Raw genomic sequence first — 21,187 nt, 5'->3', positions numbered from 1 at the left:
ATTGAGTAGGGTCCTGGTAACGCGAAGCTGGGTAGCCTCGGTTCGATATTGCCACCTTCAGATCACAAGATGTTGTCAGCGGTGGCTGGCAAAATGTCTCTGAGCTTCTCCGCTCATGTGACAGCGGATTGCTGCAGAACATACTGAGATGTGAGCGATTGGGGAGGGGGCAAGTACCTGAAGAGATGGATGTGGGGAATTATCTTTTGATAGAGAGTGAGGGACGGATTGAAGATCGACGCGAACCCTCGATCTAATCAACGAGAGACACAGACGAAAACGACCGACCGAGTGCAAGGACGAGAGGAGACAGAGACGAGACGAGACGAGTGTCTATGGGACTCCACTGCGACCCTCTGGGTCTGGCAGACAAAGCGTTCTGGATTTGGGAGAGTGAAGTAGTGGTAGAGAGAATTGTAAGTGGCTGTGGTTGTGCTGCAAAAGGGACTCGGATTATTCGACAGAACCGTCACCGCCTTTGCAAGGCCTGGAACTGGGACGGGGACGGGATTGGGACTGGGACTGGGACTAGGACTGGGACTGGGGCTGGGACCTAAATCGGGAGAGGCCTTAGCGAGGAGAGTCAAGATCCTCACCACTTGACATAAGTCGAGGCTGGCCCTGATAATATCCAGACTTTGCTCTCGCTTCCCTGCATTCCCTTCGGCAGTCTGCATCGAATTTATCCTCGCGGTCGCTCGTATATGTAGCGCATATACGTCGAGATATCCGGCCCTCCTTCATCTCATCTCACCAATCCAGCGCGGCTCCCACTGGTCTCCAGCCACGAAAGCCCTCGCAGGTCTACCGCGTATATCAACCCCTCCAACTCCCCTCCATCCCCCACCCCCCCGGTCAAGGCTCAAGGATCACTGGCGAGCGAGTGCATGTGGTGGGACGCAGCGGCCAGCAGCCAGGGTGACACGCAGCACTATCGAACAGCCAGCCAGCCTTTCAGCTTCATGAGCCTTCCACAACCGCTCCCTGCCCCCCCGGCCTCCCATACGCAAAGTACGGGGGCCTAAGTCGGCCGCACTGCTTCTCAGAGGTCCATTCGCCCCAAGAGCAGTCTCTGGCCTGCGTGTCAGACTACATTGACACGTGGTTTTCTGTTCCCAGTTCTGAGCACGTAAGGGCCTAGAAGCTGCCTCCTTAATATTGGCGGAGTAATCTGTATGCCCCCGTGTGCGATTCAAGCGGTACGGGACCTCCAAGTATGACCCGGCCGGATGTTCCCCGAGCTCAGTTCAACCCCAGACTTCTGTGGAGAGCTTTGCTACAGGTCACCTTTTCATCGTGCACACCTGCGTCATGCACTGATGTCCAACGCTATTGTTGCTCTTGCAATCAATGGCCGCTCGAGCTGTATTACTGTCCACCCGGACCATCTCCAACGGGAAAGCCAGGCTCAGATTGGAGAGCATCTGTCAAAGCAAGCCGACCTCGCAGCGCCCTCATGCACATATTTTTCTATGTGACGACGTAGCTGTTTCCCTGTAAGCACGGGTATCATTGGCAAACTGTCTCCGAGATCAGATTTGAAGCATTCAGCGGTGAGAAAGCATCTCCCGCATGGCGCCGCCGTGCCGTCCCTTTCGCTTCCGCAGAAGTATGATGCGATTCTGGTTATGGCTCATCAAATAGTACGGAGTCTTCGAGTGCTTTTTAGTCGAATAATACCTCCCGGATCGCCGCCAATATCTTCGTCAGGTAAGAACGAAATCTCGTAGGTCAAGCCATGCATATTGATGAGCGTTATCAGACTGTCCTTCAAGTGCCGAAATGCCCAACTTCTGCAGACCATGACCAAGTCTTGGTGCTTTTCCAGTGAAAGACCGATGGTAGACCGGCAACCCGGTCCTCGTAATTTGGGCCTTTCTCTCGTCGTTTGCCCAACGTGGTACTGCATATCTACCGCACAAACTGTGGTGTTGGCCAAAAGGAAGTTTCCTTTTAATGGCCACGGCAGAAGGGAAACACAAGGAGACGGGAGCAGCGCAAGACCAAGAACAGAGTCGCAATCTCAGGAAAGGGCCGAGGTGTGGCAGACGAAGTTTGAACCAACCGAGAACCAGCGCCCGTGGAAGTTCCGTCCACCAGCTTCCCCGATATTCATTTTGCCAACTCGGGGAGTTAAAGGAAAGGAACTCTCGCCATTGCCGACCGGGAGAATGGTTGAGCTTGCCCATAATAGGCCAAATATGTCAGCAGCATTCGCGGCGTGATGGGGGCCAATCTGGGTTTGCACTTATCAAGCTTGGAAAGGGTCCAATGCAATGGCTGCGTCAAGCAGCGGGCAGCCTAGAAAGCACCCTAGCAAAACAGTCAATCCACTGTATTATGATACCTCTCGAATCCCGGGTCATTGCATTCATTCCGTCGAGATCCTAAGTCGCGGAGCCGGGGATATGATTTGTGTGTTGAGCTACCGATGCAGACGGTCGAAGATTGGGCAGCTTGCCCGGTGTGGGTTGGAAGTATGGACAGCGGAGATGGAACATGAGCCAGAAGAGAGAGTTGAAAGCCGATTTGTCCGTACTGTCCCGTTCTTGTCTCCGTGCGAGTCGAAGCAATCTTCTCGTTGTGGATCTTTGATCTTCCGCATAACAGACAACACAAGAGACTTTATGCAGTTTGGCGGGAAAAAGAAACCTTTAGATTTGCAGGTGTTGGTAGGAACCAAGGTCTCTGAAGTTGGTTTTCAAGACGAGCTCTGCATTGGCTTCGTTCGTTTGAAATACCCGTATTTGGAAAGGTGGGAAGGAAAGGAGCTGAGACGTGCCACTGCTCGAGATTAGCTTTTGGCCTTCCAAGCAAAAGAGGACTTATCTCAGTTATTTCTGCATCTAGTACATGCGCAGAGGCTAATAGTCGCTGCGATGACATGTTCGGCAGTCCCTCCAGTGGAGAGGTATGCCTTTCCCGTGACTCCAGAAGTGTCATTGTGGATGTTGTCGGTCTGTTTGATCTGAGCTCACTGAACAACTTACCAAACATAATGTCGACAAGAATGAAGACGCGTTCATGCCATATCTCAGCACGCTAAAAGTAGAAGAGGACCTTCTTGTCGAGCTTTCGAAATAACTTGTTCTTCCCATGAAGCGTTGAGTCCATTAGAAGAAAAATGAACACAGCGAGAACTCCCAACCCAAAACCACGTCTTCCTGCTTCAAACTCGCCGCGTGCGGAGCCCATCCTCCAAATACTTGTAAGGATGCACAAACTTGCGGTCAAGAGATTTTCCTCGTGCAGAACAACTCTTACGAAGCTGGGCGTATGGTGATACGAGGCGACCAAGGCAAAGAAACAGACCGCAATTGTCTCGTACCAGGTCCGCATTTATGTGACAAACCTCAACCCTCAACCCTAGCATCCTATCTAAGCGACTGCAATAGATTTTCGTGATCTAGGAGATCGACATGGGTATATGTAAGCCTCTCGAAATGGAAGAAGAGGGGAAGGTCGGGCTTACGCCTTCTACGCACTCTGAAATTTTAGTCGGGAGCAGGGAGTGACTGTGAGGGGAAGTGAGGGGCATGTTGTACTTTAGTGAGTCATTATGATCATATTTTGGAGGTAATAGACGGTTTTGCAAATGTCTCCCATGTTTATAGTTATCCAGCATCCCTTATAGGGATTTTAGTGTATTTACTCGCATTTTTTGTGCTGAAACGGATAAGCAGACAAGGAGACCAGGTGAATTGTCATGAAGTCAAGACTAACGGGAAAAGTTCAACAGGTGCAAATCTAAATCCCTGGATATAGGCCATAGACATGTGATTTATTACAGGTTTTATCTGATAGAATCAATACAAGAAGCGGAACGACAGTGGAGGTTCTAACAGCCTCGTTCCAACTGAGAAATACTCAACACTGAACCAGCTCGAGCTTTGTAACGACCGTCTTGGGCAGTAGAGCCAGTCTTCACACACCCTCGAAGAGGTCTCAGTCTCTGAAGACTTCCCTCGCCTGTTATTGAAACCTCGAAGAGGCTACCACAACCCCCCACCTCGCGGCTCTGAGCCCCCCACGCCACACAAGGATCCATGCTCCAAGTGGTTGAATCAAGGTTTCCGCGCAGATTCCCTCCGATTCGTCGTTCCGTTCACTCGGATCTCTGTCGCCGTTGCCACTCCATTTCCGTTCACTGGCGCGCCGTTTACCAGCACCTTTGGGCCGGGGACTTCGTCAATGCCCTGCCGGGCCAGAGCATCCAATCTTTGCTCTTCCGCCAACTCATTCTCATCGTTGTCGCTTCGGTCGTCCTCCACGATATTAAGGAATACAAATCTGTATGCGATTCGGAATATGTAGTATAGCCAAAAAAGGTTCAGCCCTTGCAAGCTCGCTAGGAGGGCGGTCGAGATATAGTGCGAAAGGTCGCATTTGAACTGCCCGGCCGCCCAGTCAAGCTCGTAAGGGCCGACGGTTTTGAACTCGTTGAATTCAGACCAGAGGATTCGAAGGTTGATGTAATGGCGAAGATAAATCCACATGAAAATAAAGAGGGTAAAATATGGGCCAACAAGGGGGTGGTCGAGGTAATTTAGGGTTTTAGAAGTCTGGTGGTATTAGACTGGGAGATCCAGTTCCCAAAGGACTAGGAGCACTTACAGCGAGGAAGAAGTCACTAATATCATGAGTGATAAAGACTCCCAGACCCATGTAGGTGAAATGGAAGCGGTAGCTCAACCCAATCAGAGCCAGTGACACAATATGATGCCCAATCAACTCCCTAAAGTCTTTTCTCGGCTTCTCCATCCCCAAGCAAAGAACTATAGCTTGCTGCGCCCAATATGCAGCTTGGAAAAGGTAGTAGAACTTGAATATGCTCTCGTGCGTCTTATGCGGGAACCCTTCGTACATACCCCTTGTGTTGAAATACCACACTGGCGTTCGGCTCATGACATATAAACCGCAAGGGCCCAGGACTCCAAAGTAGATGGCGGTATACATCTGTTCCATGAATCGTGACTGTTTCGCCCTACTCTTCAAACCACTTTTTTTTGCCATGGGCCGCAGGAACTTCTGCATTATGAATTCTCTTGTGAAGGAGAGAACAATGATGTAAAATGAGACAAATGCGCAATCCCATAACCCCTTGCCATATTGATGTGGTGTTCCGGCTGCAGCCCCAGCTTCAGCTGGCAGTCGGTAGGAAAGGAAGATGAAGTGATGTATGGGATTCGACTCGGTCGGGTTGATTGCGAATAAGGCGAGGAAGATTAGAATAAGGACCAAGGGAGTGACCCATGTGTGCTTCAACGCATACCTCTTCCATTGCTGAAAGAGGGTTTTTGCTTTCCTCCGTTTCGAGAACGGTTTCTTGCGATCTCTGTCTTTTTGAGCCTGCTGACGGTCAGGGGGGTGAAGCAGTGACGAAAAGAGGGATGCGAACTTTGATTGTGCCGGGAGACGGCGGCCTTATGTCTAGTGTGGCCAACGCTGGTGAACTTGTATCCCCAGCTCTGATCTCACCTCCGAGTCCGCTGGACCGCCTTCGGATTCGTGGTTTGTCGATGCTGGTTGGGCCCCCTAGAGGTGTCAATTTATCGGGGGTAGAGAGAAGCGGGAAAGCCTCTGTGGCAGGCATCGTGGATGATCGAGTAACGAGGCTCCCAAGAAAGAAGTCAGTAGGTGACTGAAGTCATAGAAAGAGCGGTCCAGAGCTAACAGGCGGACAATGAAGCAGGTGAGGGATGCAGACCAAAGTTGAAGTTCAAGCTCGCCCAAGAAAATGTCGGAGCCGACATTGAGATTGCAAGTCGCGGGTTGGGCTATCAGGGAACGCGGAGGATCCCTGCGTACCTTCCTCTCAATGGCTCGTCAAGGGTAGTGGTCGGTTCAAAAGCAACATCAAAATTTCTAATCATGAGAATGCGAATAAGCAGCCACGGCAGCTAGTGCTGACAGCATCAAGCAGCGTCCAGGCGGCGAATATAGTAGTCTTCGACTTCAACCGAATCGAGCTCGGGTGAGGCTTTGCAGTTGCAGTAACGGGGGGGTTATGCTGTGTTTACAGTTTTTCGTGTTTTCACGCAGAGCCAGAGCGAATATTCTCATTATAAAAGGAACGTGCTTGTCAATGTAGCAGAGGCACTTGATGCATTATTCGTAAGTCTAAATACAGACAGCCTGTCGTATCATCATGGCATCTCCCGACGAGAAATGCTCCCTATCACCAACTATATGCTCCCTTTCCCTCGCTATACGCTTCTCAAGTGTCCCTCCCGTCTATACACATATAACTCCATGCAGATTTCCCTAAAACACAATAACCTCCCATATTTTGACGTTGATTATAAGGCTCCAACACAAACGCCACACTCAAAGATAAACCTAGATGCCCTCACTCCGAACCTTCCTCGGATCGCGGGTGCCTTACTGGCGCCGGTATGCTCATAACGGGAAGACCGTCACGCCGCGGAGACGACGGAGTGCGAGATTGAGCAGGACTGCCTCGAGGGCTGATGGGTGGTAATCTTTCCCCAACGTCCTCAAGCGGTGACACTGGTGAGATTGCACTCTCTCCATCTCGCTCCTGCTGAACAGCAGTGAGGAATGATATAGCTCCCCGCTGATGGATAGAGTGACCATTCAGGTCGTCCGGAGTGTAAGGGTCACTCAATCTTTGTGGTTGTGGTACGCGTGTGGGCTCTTGATCTTGTGTCAAGCGTCTCTCCAACGATGGTTCCGCTGATCCAACAAATGTGTTCGAGTCACTGTTCGTTGGTCTCTCTCCTCTCTTAGCATCCTCTAGCTCCTCATAAGTCGTGGCGAGGTTGCGTCTTCTTGGGGGTGCCGGGATGATAGTGACCGGAAGTGGGCCAACACTGACGCTTGGCCTCGCCTTCTCGCGGAGCTTCTCAGCCTGAGTAGCTGCAAAGTCTTCCAGCCTTGCCCGGACGTCCCATTTATTCGGAGGTGGGTGACCATTGGCTGGTTCCGGGACTTTCACTGTGTGCGCAGATACTTCTGGTGGTGGGCCTTGAGGTCCTCTTCGAAACGGGTTGACTTTGGCTAATGTCTGCCATGCATTTGGTCGACGACGTTCAGCTTCATCCTCGTCGCCCTCTTCCATCTGCTCGATGACCACAGACTTTTTGGATATCTCGCTCCTATGATCATCTCGGTTCGGGACGGTAGTGATCTCCAGGCTGTTGCTCCTTGATACCCCCCTCACGTTCTCCTGCTCGTGAATCGGTGTAGGTTCGCTGATCGGATGATATCGGATAGCATATACAGTACTTTCTGCACTTGCAGTGTCTGTTCTACTGATAGGAGTGGCTGCAGGTGGAGGCCGAATTGGCCATAGCGGAGGTCGAGACCCTGGCATTCGCTTTTTCGTTTGCTGCGTTGGTTTATCCCGGCCCGGTCTGCCTTTCTCAACATCATGGGTGGCGCGAGGTCGATACCGGTTTGCTAGACTGGCGACCCTTGGCCACGATATTCCGTTGGACCCAGTTGATGTTCCACTATCTCCTCCCCCCTTACCCTTGCCATTGCGCTCATCTATGCGGTCCTTCAAACGGGACTTCCAGGATGAATCTGAGAGAGGGTTGACCTCTAGCATCTCATCACCATCAAACACCTCTCGTCCAAGCACACCGTCCTTTTTATCCTCTCTCTCAAGAGCCTCAATCCGTTCCACCCATTCCCACACAACGACACTTGCTGCAGCTGCTCCAACCCATCGCACGTAATCTCCCCATCCAGCAAGATCTGGTTTCGATATATCGAGGACGAAGAACACCACAGGTACAAGCACTGATACCAGTGAAAGCAACGCAACAAGACAGATGTTCCGCATCTGGGGATGAAAGAAGGCGAATCGCTTCTTCGTGATGGCATAATAGATTACCCAAGCACCGTAAAGGAGGCTCAGGGCCAATTGAAAAAGGTAGGCCAGTGCAGGAACGGCGTCCACGAAGGTGTGCGGTCGAGAATTTCCATTGTAAACGAAGTTGTTAAGGATACTGAACAACACATCGAGGGAGATGAGTGCGAACGCCGTCCATTTGATGATAATCTTCTCTCTCTGGCGAGGAAACAATCGTATCAGAGTCTGCGCTTGCGCCAACCAGAGGAAGGTATCGGATATAACGCGAATGATCTTAAGTTCCATCCCATTCTCCACTACGTTTTGTAGTCTTTGTGCATCCATATACCCAACCTCGTATTGCTCCTCAGCGACTTTGAATGTATCAGCGGTGGCAATGGTGAGGGATATCGCGACCGTCAATGCTGCGACCTTTTGTAGCCATGGTCGTCCACCAATTCCAATGCCAGCGTCACTCCCCGAAGGGCCATTTGTGAAACCTCGCCGGCCAAGAACAACAGCACCCTCGTGTAGGAAAGTCCGAGGGGTAATCAAGAGCATAATGACGAGCATGTACGCAATCACCGTGGTCGCTGCCAGCGCGTAGCATTCGGGAAGGGTGGAGGCATAAAATGGATCACGAAGATCGAGAATCGTGGGAGAGCTCGAGCCAGTGAGGAGTACGTCGCTCGATCCAGTACATTGCGGTCTGAATATTGCGTCGGATGTGAGGGTGAGGACGTCGTTAAGCCCGAGAGTTAAGACTCCATTCGAAGGAAGTGTGAACGGCGTGCAATGTGCCCTGGTCACCGTCGTCGGGGTCGGGCTCGGCCTCGCGATGTTGATTATCTGTCTCTCTTCCATTATTTCGGAACGTCACGGCCCTGCCGTAAATCTTCAACAATTCATCAACGGGAGTATTGCGACATCGTCCCTCGGATGCAGATTGGGAGTTCGCTCACGGATATTATTGAGTCGACGCGGTCTCTCGACTAGCGATAGAACAAGAGACAATCGACTGGACTGGGAGGTAGCGTTCGTTTGAAGACCGAAGAATTGCTGTCGTGCGTCGCTTTGGTGCAGTGCAGTGTCGAAAACGTGAGGGGAGTCGAGTGAGAGAGTTGAAACGGTGCTCGTTAGATTTAGTGGGCCACCAGTCGGGGCTGGACTCGACTGGACTACCCGCAATGCCTGAATGGCGCTCGATACGAGGTGGGATTTCCAAAGATGATATATTGTGTCAACAATCAAGACTGAATTCATTCCGTTGGGCGCAGTGGCATCAGCGCGAACTTGCGATTGAGGTCGTCCCTGCCGTCTAGATGTCTGCCGTCGCATTCGGCGTCGCACGCCAAGCTCTTGACAGTCTTGGAAAGCTTGTCCTGCGGATAAACTACTTCTGATGCCCAGACAACAAGAAAAGTCGAATGCTTGACTCTCGAGCGAAGGTCAAGTTTGGGGAACTATATGGGCCTCATATCTCGTCCTTCGGGCTCAAATAATTGGACTTAGCTTGTCGCTGTGGAAAGTTCTCACACGGCCATTGTTTCGATTCCGCTTCCCTCGGGCATTGTTGAAAAGTAAAGACGAGAGTTGTCATGCGGACAAGTTCTAGCCTTTCCCTTCCTTTCTAACATGATATCAAAGTCTCAATCTTACGAGCTTTGCGGATGCTACCCGGGGTGGGCCAAAAAAGCGGAAGTGTATCTCAATGCCCCACATCGAGTCAGAACATTTCAGAACTCCCCCTACGAATCTTCCCCCGAGTTATTCTAGGTTCGAAGTCTATCCAATATCTTGGAACTTCTATAATATTCCTAGCCCCTCCATGGTTAGGTACATATATGGCCCTGACTTGGGATAATTGAAAAAGAGTGACGGCTTCTCTCTTCCACCGGAGTTCACGTTGTTCCCAGGAAATTTAGGACAACGGACTTTGTGAGGGCCGGGATCATATGATTGCCATGTACCTGTGAGGAACGGTAAGCATTCCAATACTCCGTATGAAGTGCCATATCCTTTCCCGAAACCACCTGTTCATCAGGTTATGAGGTTTTTCCTCTGAAATCAAGGCGTTTCAAAAAGTTGCGACGATGACAGCTGTTGTCATCCATCAACCCTGGTGGACCAGAAACTCTCAAGCTCCAACAATTCGCCCGTGTCAAGGCATTTGGGTTGGATCGTTCGGAAATGTTTACTCGACAATAAGTCGTCTATTTGACTATAAGCACGCGGCTCTCGCATTGGAGCTTCTTGTCCCTCCTAGATATCGGATGAGAAGCTATCTGTCTGATCCTTTTGCTATTGAGACTTGTAGGGAAGGCTCTGCTTGGGGTTGCTCGATATTTTATATTACTTCTCCCGATTGTCCGAGCCTAGCTGGGACATACACTTCACAAGTCACATTTTCATTGTCCATCGAGGCTCATGGCCCATCTCCGCGTCGAGCGTTGATCTAGTTGGATTACTGACCTAAATACTGTGCAGAAGGCACTCACCGGGCCTCAAATTTCCTCGAATTCTCAGCATTGAAGCCGTGGGGTTCGCTGAAGAGTCACCAGGAGAATTCAAGAATGACCAGGTCGTGGCGACAGCAAGTAACCAACCTATTTCTTTGTACTATATCGCGAGCTCCTTGCCTCACTGATGGGGAGGATGAGATATGCTCCCAGCGCCCTCCCCCCAAAATAAACATCTTGCTAATTCGTTGCAATCGGTGGTATGGGCCGCGATTACGACGGCGGATATGCCGACTTCACCTGCGTACCAGCAAGCCAGGTTCAGGTCATCAAGCCGAAGATCTTATGGGAGCAACTCGGTGCTCTGCCGGAAATGATGCAAACAGCTTGGAGCTCTCTCATCAAGTCACTGTAGCTGACGGAGGACACTCTGCTCATCCGAGGGGGCACGACTTCAGTTGGTCTCGCTGCTGCAGCTCTTGCTAAAAGTCTTTGCTCTGTTGTTGCGGCCACCACTCGTAAACCAGAAAGGAAGGCAATGTTGCTTGCCAATGGCGCCAACGAAGTCTTCGTTGATAATGGAACCATTGCCGAGGAAGTCAGGAAGAGACATCCAGAGGGATTCAGCAAGATTCTCGACCTGGTACGGGTACTCTCAACCTTCTTCCCGTATTTGAAAGTCCCGTAAGGTCTTGGGCACTCAGAGACTCAGGCTCCAAATGTCCTACGCATTTTGGAATATTCAAGTCGGTTCCCTATCAAATGTTCCACGAGATCTTGGACATTCAACTCATAACCCCTCGAATCATCCTGCGAGTTGTTGAACACCTGCTGATTCGAGATTCTTTAGGTAGGCGTGACGGTTTTAGAAGATACTGTACCCTGAAGTGTGCTGAAGAGTACGGAATTATCTGCATGACGGGGATAGCAGGAGGAGAGGTGAGAGATCTACTTCTCCTCACTTACTCTGCGTTGAATAGCATTGGCACCCTTATTCTAGTAGATCATAGATAACTTCGATCCTCACATCCTTCCCAACACGGTGTCTTAAACGTACTCTAGCTCACCACAAAAGTTTACGGAAACTCCATTAAATGAGATTGCGGAACGAGTGGCGGACGGCTCGTTGAATGTTCCGGTCAAGACATTCCGCCTCAATCAGATCGTGGAAGCTCACATAGCTATGATTGAAAGTATCGCGGCGCGAAGATTGTGGTTCTCGTGTGATGCAACATAAAAATGAAATAAAAGCTTTAAGCTGCAGTGGAAGAGACATGGCGCACCGACTCGCGCGAGAGCAATAAATCTAAGACAGTGCAGAATAGCCGTGGAATGGAAAAGCGGCAATCATTTCAATGTCCCAAGTCAGGTTGAACATTGGGGTCAAATATACTCGTGAAGACTTTTAATGTACCAAAGCTTCTAGGGCATTTGAAGGGGTTTAGACCTCGAATGTACGATGAGTCGATAGAATATTCGGAGATTCAGTGCAGCATTTAAATGTCCCAATTTGAGGCGGGACAATGAAAATAACTTCCTTTTCAGTACGAGGCAGAGTCAAGAACGGAGATAATACCTGGACGCGTGACTGTTTAGGGGGCGAAACAGCCTTCACACTGCTTTAGATAGAATGAATTGGCAGCAGCGGAACATGGGAGTTAGTCTTGTGCTTATTATTAGATAAATTGACCAGCTGAAGCGGGCAGGCGGGTCTTCTATTCGTTGAAGATTCTGAAGGAAAAGCGAATCAACTGTCATCATGCAGGGACGCCGAAGACAACCCTTGTGCCCCTTTCGTCCTGCTAGAATTCGGTTGTCTGGCATAATGCGGCCACAACGTGGCTGAGGAGCAAAGCAGGGACTTTAAAATATCGAGGAGGAGAGCAGAGGAGAGCAGAGCAGAAAGCGGTGAAGTAAGTGCACAGGGATCCTTTAAATTCACGGTACTGTAACTTTAGCGTGGCTGAACTTGCGCTTAGGACTTTTTCCCCTGATCCCCCTTGCTCGTTTCTTCGTTTCAGGTTGTTAGGCCTCGACCTGTTGGAAACAAACTTCAAAGAATTCATTCCTTTCGTTCTCACCAGCCTCCCCAAACGACTACGCAGGCCATAGTCGGTCCTTATCGCACTCCCGTGAAATTTCTGGCCGGTGAGAGAGGGCAGCTCCGACGGCCCCAGCAACATCTCTCCCTTCCTGGCTTGGACAACTGCAATTTCGCGGCGACCACAGCTAGTACCACTCCTTTATCGCGACGTTGGAATGCGGCTACGAGTGTAATATCTGTGTAGGATATCCATCGCGTGGGAGACGTGCGGGTTCTTGCACAACAATCGCGCACTCGAATATATTCCTCGACTTCGGGACCTCTATGCTGTTAAGACACGATGACACGACCAGAAATTATACGAGCAGGTAGGGGCAATTCTTCTGTGATTCAACTTGAGAGAGCAATTGCTAATGTTTGCCCATCTAGACTCGATTGATCTGCAGGACCAGAATTCACCCTCTGCACAAGACCACTCACGACAGCCCACTCATCCGTCTCCTCTTGGAGTTGGACCTCCAGCACCACATCAGGCAGAAACATTACGAGAATTGGCAGCAGAGGTGGCAGAGGAGAATCACCGGAGTCCTCGGGTATCGAAAGAATGGACGAGCGGCGAGGTACAGCAATTGCAGCAGTATGGAGACGAATTGGCTGCTGGAGTGTCAGCGAAGTTGAATGGCGCCAACCTCCAGAAACAAGATAATTTGGCTGTGGCTCAAAATGGCGGATTGACGGGGTCGACGGCTGAAGATGCGGAGATGGCAGACGCGGAGGGTGACGACGGGATGGATGATGATATGATGGAAAAGATCTCAAGTTCCCCGTCAATCGACGATGGTGGGTATCCCCTTCCACAGCCGTGGCCCCAACGTTGCGATTCTCTCAGAGGCGCCTCGAAAAGATCCCCTTCGTTTTCACAAGCGTGTATCGAAAGCTCTTCGCCATTTGTGCAGACGCCAGATCATTTTCCGTTGCGACTGGCACCTGAACAACTCGACAAGGACGAGGTTCAAAGCTATGAGACACCAACACATCATCGTCATCTTCTGGGTGAGTATCCGGACCATACTGGAGAGACCGGGTCGAATCATAGCAAGGGTGAGCACGGCCTTTACTCAACAGACTCGCTCCAATCGTTCATCGAACACGATCAATATGACCAATATGACCAATACTACGACTTGAGTTACTTTTCCGATGAAGGTCTCTCCCGCCATTTGGAAGGTCTCTGTGGACACGATGAAACCTTTGTTGGACGTCTGGATCAGCTTAGCCGACTGATAAGCGACGATGAAACTGGAGACCGTTCACCAAAGCGATTTACTGATGGCTCAGAGGCTTGTGGATTAGCCCAGAGAGGCTCTAGGGACGAGCCAGAGGACGAGGAAGCCCGTAACGAACCAAATGGAACCACCGAGTCTGAGAGCAACGATGCCATGACTGTACCTTACGAAAGTTCGGTAGATGAAGATGACGATTATGAAATTCCTTACGCTACTGACTCTAGATTCATTGACTCAGGATGGGGTGGAGAATGCTTACAGGAAACAGAGGACATCGATTTCGAATTCGTGTACGCGTTACATACTTTCGTTGCAACTGTCGAAGGGCAAGCAAACGCTACGAAAGGTGACACAATGGTTCTCTTGGATGACAGTAACAGCTACTGGTGGCTTGTTAGAGTGGTCAAGGACAGCAGCATTGGTGGGCCATGAACCTGACACGCCGACTTTGACTTTGGGCTGATTTTCCGTGCTAGGGTATTTACCTGCAGAACATATCGAGACACCAACTGAGCGTCTAGCACGTCTTAACAAGCATAGGAACGTTGATGTATGTGTAGTCTCCAAGAAAGCCAAGAGCAAAACTGACCGATATAGCTCACTTCAACCATGCTCGGCGACCAAGCTGAAAAGTCCAAAAATCCTCTTAAAAAGGCCATTCGAAGAAGGAATGCCAAAACAGTCACCTTCACTGCTCCTACCTACGTTGAAGCCTCAGATATTGACTACTCAACCGATGAGGAGGGTGGCGAAGGGGATTACCATGGCCAGAACGGAGAACAAGAACAAAATGGGGACCACCAGGAGCCTGCAGCCGAAGAGGAAGAAGTTGCTACCGTTGAACCCCTGAAACCTCGTTCCGAAATACGTGAGGTCAAGTCAGACTTAGTGGAACCAGAAGCGAAAGTCAGCACCGACACTGCCAGGACAAGCGATGAAATTTTCGAAGGAAAGCTAGAAAGCAAGTCTCGCAACGGTACCGTCCGAAACACAGATTCATTCTTCAAAGATGATACTGTGGAGACCAGGAAGATCACGCTTACGCCAAATTTACTCCGTGATGATTCGAGTACCTCGACACGGACATCAAACGATTCGAAGGAACTTAAGCAAAGGCCTAGTCTCGACCGACTTGAGAAAGATTCCCCTGAGAAAGGCAAAGATAAGAGGGACCGGAAAGACAAAAAGGATAAGGATAAGAAGCCTGGAATGCTCAGTGGTCTTTTCAAACGAAAAGAAAAGAAGTCGAAGATCGTCGATGATGACATAGATGAGCTCGTAGCGAGTAAACGTTCACCTGAGAACCCGGGAGCCTCGCCAGTACCTAGCAAGGAATCGGATGAGCTGGTAGCTGTGGAGGAACAAGCTCCAGTCCAGACACAAGATATGCAGAGGCAGCCGAGCAAATTACAGAAGCAGCCACGGACCGAGATCTCACCGAATCGGAAGCAAGGGCAAAGTCGAGAGCCCAAGATTATAGATCCTCAACAAGCCCCCGCGCCGGAACGAACAACCCCCGCTGAATCGGTACAAGCACCTTCAATGCGTCTCGTTCAGCCCGAGGCCTCACTTGATGAGCCCGCCCGAGAGGCTCAGGGCCAAACACCCGAACTTACAAGAGGTCTGGCGCCTGTTCTGGCGGCTCCCAAGGAACCAAAGTCCGTTGGTGCCATTTCGAAGATGCTCCGATCTGCGAGTTCAAGTACTTCTGAACCCAAGCCTGTTAAGGCAAAAAAGGCTAAGTCCCGAGTTGAACTGGACGACTTTGATTCATCTGATGAAAACTCACCCGTCGAAGAACCCAGTCGGGCACCAGGCAAGCAGGTTCAGCGTCCAATACCAGGTATTTTCCCCGACAGCTATGCCTCGACAAGTGCGAATGAACGACCCAATCCTGCTGAGGAAAGATTGTCCGAATCTCCTGTTCAAATATCGCCAGTTACATCCTCTCAATCGTATCCGCCGCCCCTCATGGTGGATACGTCAAGTCAAGAAGAACCACCATCACCCGTATCCTCACCTTCGCCAGAACTGATTGATGCTGAAGACGCCCGAGAAAAGAAAGGTGCTGGGAGCTCTACTACATCGACGTCAACCCCAACATGGAGCGATGCTCACCTCAGAACCTTCTTTGACGATGACGCAGATATTAAAGATCTACTGGTTGTTGTTTATGACAAGTCAGGGGTAGTCCCTGCTGGTCCCGATCACCCAATAACGGGTAATCTGTTCAGGGAAGAGAACGCGAAACTCGAGGACATCACAAATGTGAGTTTCTCCAAACCTTAAGTCTGTATCCCTCAATTTGCTAATATGCTTCAGCGTCTGGACGGCATGCTTGGAGACTGGCTCGCACGCAAGATGAGAGCGCAGGCCTCGAGATGAAAACAACTTCCGGTGCAGTGTAAATGATTAACATGAAATGATAATGAAGAGTTGGAGAGGCGTATTGATTTGGACTTCGACTTGGAGTATTCGGGGACCAGGCTGGCGTCAAAATACTTGATATCATGTTGGGTGTTTAAACGGTCGTCCTGTAAACAATGAGCCCCTACATAGTTCTGCTCAAATGGACGTCTCATACTTGGTCGGGCCCCTGCTTGTCACAGAATCAATGGCCCCGGCGATCTGCGTGAACTTTATGAAAAAGGGGATACTGCCAGCACGGGACTTCACTGCTGATCATTAAGTGCCAAAGACGGCTCTTGTAATATAACTCATGCCTCCATAAATGGCAGGAATTGGGTTGCAGGGAAACTTTTCCCTATTGACATCCCCAGCCAATATTTGGTCGTCTATTAAAAGAAAGTCCCCTTGCCCATTCTCGGCCCTAGCGCGGATATGAGGTCGGTGCGCGTCTAATGGGGGTGCAACACTTCAACGTCTGCTGTGAACCACCATCTCCGTCCCATCATACACTTCACTTCACACTGGCCCTTCCTCCCAGCATGGCGTTCGAGTCGGGGACAGCGTATCCAGAATCCGATGCTGACGACGAGTACGAGAGAAGCGTAGCCGACAGTTCGCCCGTGCTAGCCAGCGATTCCGAAGCGACAGAGTCGGAAGGCCTCAGTTCCAACGAGCACACACCCACTACCTACGGCGGTCAGAGCTCTGGAGACCGGCTACCAGAAACAATCATAACAGAATGGACAGCGGAAGAGTGCGCTGATTTTGTGAGCACATTGGGGTTGCGACAATATGGGGACCAATTCCTAGGTAGCCTCCCTGGCCCCGAGAGACAATTTGAGTTGGCACTGACTCGAGCAGAGAATTATATCGTCGGCGAAGCACTGGTAGCATTGCAACATGACGATCTGAAGCAGATGGGGGTGACGAGTGTTGGCCATCGACTCACAATTCTGAAGAGCGTATACGATATCAAGATCAAGCAGGACATACCGATCGAGAGTGACCACTATGTTCCGTTATGTGAGTATCCGGCTTACCAATGATATGCACATATACTAACGCCTTATCAGCGGCAGATGCAGAAGCACAGTATGCAACAGCGACGCTGAAGGATATCAAGCAGCTGGTGGAACAACTGAGGTTACGGGACGAGCGATTGAGCATGGCAGAGATGGAACTGCGCAGAATAACTGCTGAATATTCTCGTCTGAGGGAAGACTTACTTCCAGTGTTTCGGATGGCAAAAGAAGGACAACCACTGCCAGCTCTTGATTCGACCCAGACTTCTTTTTACGATGCCTCGAATACCATCTCACCCCCCGCACCAACCCCTTCGTCAACACAGTCTGGCGGCGGACTATCGAGGAAATTCTCCACCAAAAAGCTCTTCTTCGACTCATCGGGGAAAACCTCGTCCCCTACATATATACAATCTGAAAGAGCGTTGATGGAACAGGCTCTTGACCCGGCGAATGCCGCAGAAAGGGCTGTTCTTTCATCATCGCACCTTGCGGCGATGAATGGAGGCTCTCAGCCGTCGACATCTCCAAGCCATCCGTCACCAAATCAACCCTCACCAACATCTCCGCCAACCCTCAGCGGCTCTACCCTGGCTTCACGTTCCTATCGCGAAGGGCAGCCAACACCAGGGCGCAGTAGCTTCCCACAGAACGATAACGACCAATACCAAGCATCAACATATTCCCGCGACAGCACAAAACCAGCTCCATCACGGCGAGGAGCACAAACCCCCGCACTCGACACCCCCTCCTCCGGTGGCTCCGTTGAGATATTCAAATCCTTCAGAGTCAGCATGGAGGATCCTTGTTATAAAGTTCTCCCTGCAGCGCTCAAAAAATATAATATCAATGCGCCCTGGGAACAATATGCATTGTATATTGTGTATGGCGATAAGGAACGCTGTTTGGGAATGGATGAGAAACCACTGATACTCTTTAAGCAATTGGATAAAGAGGGCAAAAAACCTATGTTCATGTTACGGAAGATAAATTCCGCCGACACACAACCAGGGGAGGGTCCTGGCAGCGCAGGGCTAGATAGGAGTAATGGGCGAGGAACCCAGGCGACATATGATCCTCCTGGAGGCATTATATGATCTCGCTCATCTACCAGGTCACTTCCACGTTTGGGCTGCTCTTCCATAGGTTCTGGGACGGAGTTCTGCTCTGCTTATATGTTTGCATAGCGAAAGGAAGCGAGGTCTCGATATCTAGACGGCATGCATGTGTTTGTGGTCTGTGGGTCGTTCGAATCATCTGTGATGTACTTATTACCTGTACGAAGCTGGGACTATCTTCTGGAGGAAGCATGTCGACAAGCAAGCGAGAGATCCGGGTTTTGTTGGAAAGCATATCGAGCAGCTTGATGCAGGCTCTGGCGGCCTTTTTTCCCGCTCTTGGCGCAAATTTACATGGTGCTATCGTAGTTCTAGTGTTTTTTCTTCTCTCGGAAGCACGGGACTGAACCTAGCTTTCTTGTCGTGTCTTTTGTAGCAAGCGAGCATGGAGGCATGAGATGATGAGGTCTACGAATGATTCGAATAAAGAGTTACTTTCCATCAACGCGTTCTTGCTCAAACATATATTGGCAATTTTCCGTTGATTTACATTTGACACAATCTCGATAGTGCCGGGCCCTTATCTATGAGTTTGAAGCCCGGCGGGTACTTACGGATATGAGTACTAGCTATTATTGACACTCGACAACGTTTGATACGATGAAGATCGGCTACTCACTATTTCGCAGCTTTAGAATTCTCGGCGAGATAGAATAGATGCACGTCTCCTTCGGTGATTAAAAACGATATAATTACATCTACGTGAGATTTCGTCGTCTCAGCTGTCGATTAGTGTGTGTTGTGCGGTTTAGTTCATTACTGCAGGTGTCAGAGCTTCAAACCTTCATTGGAGAAGGAGGGGTCGATGAGGCTACTGGAGAAGCTGGAAAGGATTCTTATCAGATGCTCGTCCTCTTTGACAAAGGATATTTTATTTTTATCGCACGAGTGAGTACGGGCGGTGTTGAAGTGTGGTCATACGTTTCAATTTGAGTTTTTTTGCCAGCCAGGAAAGCCGAGTTCAAGATTCGAAGGGGGCAATCCTTCCCAATTCATTTCAGAAGAACAATAAGACATTGGTTGTATCATGTGGCCGCAGTGAACACTCAGTGAATACTTGACGTGGACAAGCTTCACACTGAGGACATGTCATCAAGTGAGAACTCAATCAGAGTTATGTTTTTATATATTTCTTTGGCAGGTCTGTCATGATATTCATGTCTCATACTCCTATAATCCCAAATACCTCTCTATGCAATGCCCTTAAACGCCAGAACCTACATTGATATTATGAAATCAAAAGAACACTGATCTCTCTAAACAGCAAAGTCAGTGAGTGCATATCCAAACGGGTGTTGAGGTTACTTACTTTTCTGCACCTTTTTACCCCCGGTTCCAAACCCAGAGAAGAATCCAGAGGATGATGCCGCACCATTACCAGGCGTTTGTAAATACGGGCTATTTTGAGGCGGCCTTTGAGCTTGTGCCCCGCCCGGCCAGCTGATGCCTGGCTGAAATCCATACGGCCCTGAAGGGGTGCTCAAAGGCCTCGCAGGCGCGGAATAGAATTGCTGAGGTGGCTGCGGTCTAGTTTGCGGTTGATATTGCTGCTGAGGCTGTGGTCGAGGTGGCATAGGGGGTGCCACAACACCATATTCCTTCCGGAGCCTCTCGGTCTCTTTGGCTACTTCGGCATCCCGCTTCTTGCGGGTTTTCTCTTCATCATCCAGCATCTTCTTGATGCGTCGTTGCTCTTCACGTTCCGCTCTCTCGCGTTCTCTCTCTTCTCGTTCAACCATCTTCTTCAGTCTCTCGGTCTCGGCGTCAAGCTCCCACTGCGTTCGAGGATCTGCTGGTGGCGGTCTAGCATTCGTAACAGGGTTTTGCTGGGGTAGTAGTTGTGAAGCCGGGATTTTGTTCACTGCGACTGGTGATAATTGATTTGCTCCAGACATCATAGGGGGTGACGAGCTTGTCTTTCCCCCGATGACGGGTCCGCTATTCTTTCGCCTTGCATTTGCCGCTGTCAGAGTCGGGTTCCCAATATTGAACATCTCCCTGCTAGCGTTGAAGTATATATCCTTGATGACGGCTGGTCCCAACAAAAGCACGACCTCCATGCCCTTGACATCCTCCACGTCAACGCGGTGCAAGTTGGGTTCGTATATTGTGAGATTCTTGCCGCCCTTGAACATGGCTACCGTGATATCAGGCTCCTTGTTCTTCCTGCCATCGGTGGACTTGCCGGCCAGGACACAGGTGATATCTTTCGAAAGTTTGCCATCTCTCTTCCATTTGAAATTGATCTTCGGTGTGACATCTGAAACGGTGGGATCACTTTGACTTCTGTCAAGTGCTGAGACAGACGGTACTCGGAAGCTGTTCTGGGGCAACTCGAATTCCCAATGTGCGGAGCTGTTCCATGTCCCAGGGATCTGTCTGACTACGACCTGTTGATCAGGATTGTATAGTTGAATCGTGAAAGATTGGGGAACGATGGGGACTGGGGGTGGAGGGATGCCATTCTGTTGCCTAACTTCTGCCGCGGACAATGTAGGCTGCGTCCATTCTGGCTGAACCAGAACCTCTGCATATAAGACCTCGGGGTTGTAGGAGTCGTAAAGTGCTACTGCGTAGACGTTCTTCGACGCTGGTAGGTTAGGGTCTGGATGGCGTAGTGTGTATTCGGGTCGGAGCTCGGATCCGTTTTGACTAAGGTAGATCGTGCTTGATAGAGGATTGTCTGAGGAAGGCTTGATATAAAACGTGGGCAGGTTCTCGTCCAGCATCGTATCTCCAGCTGCAGATGCAGCAAGCTATCTTTTGGTTGTGTCAGGGAAGGCTGGTTGAGGTGGCGAGCTTGCTTCTTTTGTTTATGTTGGTGATGTGGTCGTGCAGTTAAGAATGCAGATGGCAGACATGATCAACAGGAGGGAGTGGGAGATCTCCCGTTGACTTTGCCGGGCGTGCGTGGGGCTGACGAGTCAAAAACGCTTGAGGAGGCTGAGCTCTTCTTCATGGGCTATTTTTGGGCCACTCTGTGCCACGATTCGGAATGGTCACGTGTAAGGTCAACTCACCATGTTCAAG

At 50.2% G+C, this 21,187-nt stretch overlaps 8 protein-coding genes across 8 annotated transcripts; 3 read left to right on the top strand and 5 right to left on the bottom strand.

The window, feature by feature from the left end:
- Positions 1 to 15: 15 nt before the first annotated feature.
- On the bottom strand, positions 16 to 946 carry K444DRAFT_420330 (uncharacterized protein). Its single transcript, XM_024872702.1, has 2 exons — positions 178 to 946; positions 16 to 55 (listed from the first exon to the last, which is right to left on the bottom strand). Exon 1 carries the CDS (start codon positions 675 to 677, stop codon positions 258 to 260), a length of 420 nt encoding a protein of 139 aa, XP_024735885.1. The 5' UTR covers positions 678 to 946; the 3' UTR covers positions 16 to 55; positions 178 to 257.
- A 718-nt stretch (positions 947 to 1,664) lies between these two features.
- On the top strand, positions 1,665 to 2,508 carry K444DRAFT_420538 (uncharacterized protein). Its single transcript, XM_024872703.1, has 3 exons — positions 1,665 to 1,710; positions 1,763 to 2,187; positions 2,249 to 2,508. Exons 2-3 carry the CDS (start codon positions 1,803 to 1,805, stop codon positions 2,389 to 2,391), a joined length of 528 nt encoding a protein of 175 aa, XP_024735884.1. The 5' UTR covers positions 1,665 to 1,710; positions 1,763 to 1,802; the 3' UTR covers positions 2,392 to 2,508.
- A 1,076-nt stretch (positions 2,509 to 3,584) lies between these two features.
- K444DRAFT_562987 (LAG1-domain-containing protein) lies at positions 3,585 to 5,843 on the bottom strand. The gene is made up of 3 exons (XM_024877012.1): positions 5,399 to 5,843; positions 4,615 to 5,349; positions 3,585 to 4,562 (listed from the first exon to the last, which is right to left on the bottom strand). The coding sequence occupies exons 1-3, from the start codon at positions 5,591 to 5,593 to the stop codon at positions 4,065 to 4,067; spliced, it is 1,428 nt and encodes a 475-aa protein (XP_024735883.1). The 5' UTR covers positions 5,594 to 5,843; the 3' UTR covers positions 3,585 to 4,064.
- Positions 5,844 to 6,070: 227 nt separating this feature from the next.
- K444DRAFT_653222 (PalH-domain-containing protein) lies at positions 6,071 to 9,541 on the bottom strand (the record flags this gene model as incomplete). Its single annotated transcript, XM_024885866.1, has 2 exons — positions 6,071 to 8,668; positions 9,479 to 9,541. The coding sequence occupies 2 exons, from the start codon at positions 9,539 to 9,541 to the stop codon at positions 6,350 to 6,352; spliced, it is 2,382 nt and encodes a 793-aa protein (XP_024735882.1). The 3' UTR covers positions 6,071 to 6,349.
- Positions 9,542 to 11,330: 1,789 nt separating this feature from the next.
- On the bottom strand, positions 11,331 to 11,608 carry K444DRAFT_420251 (uncharacterized protein). Its single transcript, XM_024872701.1, has one exon. The coding sequence runs from the start codon at positions 11,552 to 11,554 to the stop codon at positions 11,369 to 11,371; it is 186 nt and encodes a 61-aa protein (XP_024735881.1). The 5' UTR covers positions 11,555 to 11,608; the 3' UTR covers positions 11,331 to 11,368.
- Positions 11,609 to 12,662: 1,054 nt separating this feature from the next.
- K444DRAFT_630621 (uncharacterized protein) lies at positions 12,663 to 15,993 on the top strand (the record flags this gene model as incomplete). The annotated part of the gene is made up of 5 exons (XM_024883243.1): positions 12,663 to 12,690; positions 12,752 to 14,029; positions 14,085 to 14,158; positions 14,206 to 15,876; positions 15,931 to 15,993. 5 exons carry the CDS (start codon positions 12,663 to 12,665, stop codon positions 15,991 to 15,993), a joined length of 3,114 nt encoding a protein of 1,037 aa, XP_024735880.1.
- A 563-nt stretch (positions 15,994 to 16,556) lies between these two features.
- Positions 16,557 to 18,136, top strand: K444DRAFT_530935 (uncharacterized protein; the record flags this gene model as incomplete). Its single annotated transcript, XM_024874936.1, has 3 exons — positions 16,557 to 16,827; positions 16,876 to 17,040; positions 17,091 to 18,136. The coding sequence occupies 3 exons, from the start codon at positions 16,557 to 16,559 to the stop codon at positions 18,134 to 18,136; spliced, it is 1,482 nt and encodes a 493-aa protein (XP_024735879.1).
- A 1,130-nt stretch (positions 18,137 to 19,266) lies between these two features.
- Positions 19,267 to 21,187, bottom strand: K444DRAFT_590949 (uncharacterized protein). Its single transcript, XM_024878169.1, has 2 exons — positions 19,467 to 21,187; positions 19,267 to 19,413 (listed from the first exon to the last, which is right to left on the bottom strand). Exons 1-2 carry the CDS (start codon positions 20,884 to 20,886, stop codon positions 19,394 to 19,396), a joined length of 1,440 nt encoding a protein of 479 aa, XP_024735878.1. The 5' UTR covers positions 20,887 to 21,187; the 3' UTR covers positions 19,267 to 19,393.

The sequence above is a fragment of the Hyaloscypha bicolor genome (genome assembly GCF_002865645.1).
Source record: "Hyaloscypha bicolor E unplaced genomic scaffold K444scaffold_87, whole genome shotgun sequence".
In the NCBI taxonomy this organism is placed as follows: domain Eukaryota; kingdom Fungi; phylum Ascomycota; class Leotiomycetes; order Helotiales; family Hyaloscyphaceae; genus Hyaloscypha; species Hyaloscypha bicolor.
Note: the sequence above shows the minus strand (reverse complement) of the source record. Positions and strands in the feature narration are given on the sequence as shown.

Bases quoted from the DNA above. Each gene is read 5' to 3' on its own strand.
- K444DRAFT_562987 (XM_024877012.1), bottom strand. From the start codon at position 5,593: ATGCCTGCCACAGAGGCTTTCCCGCTTCTCTCTACCCCCGATAAATTG. The intron at 5,350-5,398 runs GTTCGCATCCCT...GACCGTCAGCAG, and splicing joins CGTCTCCCGGCACAATCAAA to GCTCAAAAAGACAGAGATCG. The intron at 4,563-4,614 runs GTAAGTGCTCCT...TAATACCACCAG, and splicing joins TTAGTGACTTCTTCCTCGCT to ACTTCTAAAACCCTAAATTA.
- K444DRAFT_420251 (XM_024872701.1), bottom strand. From the start codon at position 11,554: ATGTCTCTTCCACTGCAGCTTAAAGCTTTTATTTCATTTTTATGTTGC.
- K444DRAFT_420330 (XM_024872702.1), bottom strand. From the start codon at position 677: ATGCAGACTGCCGAAGGGAATGCAGGGAAGCGAGAGCAAAGTCTGGAT.
- K444DRAFT_420538 (XM_024872703.1), top strand. From the start codon at position 1,803: ATGACCAAGTCTTGGTGCTTTTCCAGTGAAAGACCGATGGTAGACCGG. The intron at 2,188-2,248 runs ATAATAGGCCAA...CTGGGTTTGCAC, and splicing joins GAGAATGGTTGAGCTTGCCC to TTATCAAGCTTGGAAAGGGT.
- K444DRAFT_590949 (XM_024878169.1), bottom strand. From the start codon at position 20,886: ATGCTGGACGAGAACCTGCCCACGTTTTATATCAAGCCTTCCTCAGAC. The intron at 19,414-19,466 runs GTAAGTAACCTC...TTTGCTGTTTAG, and splicing joins GGGTAAAAAGGTGCAGAAAA to AGAGATCAGTGTTCTTTTGA.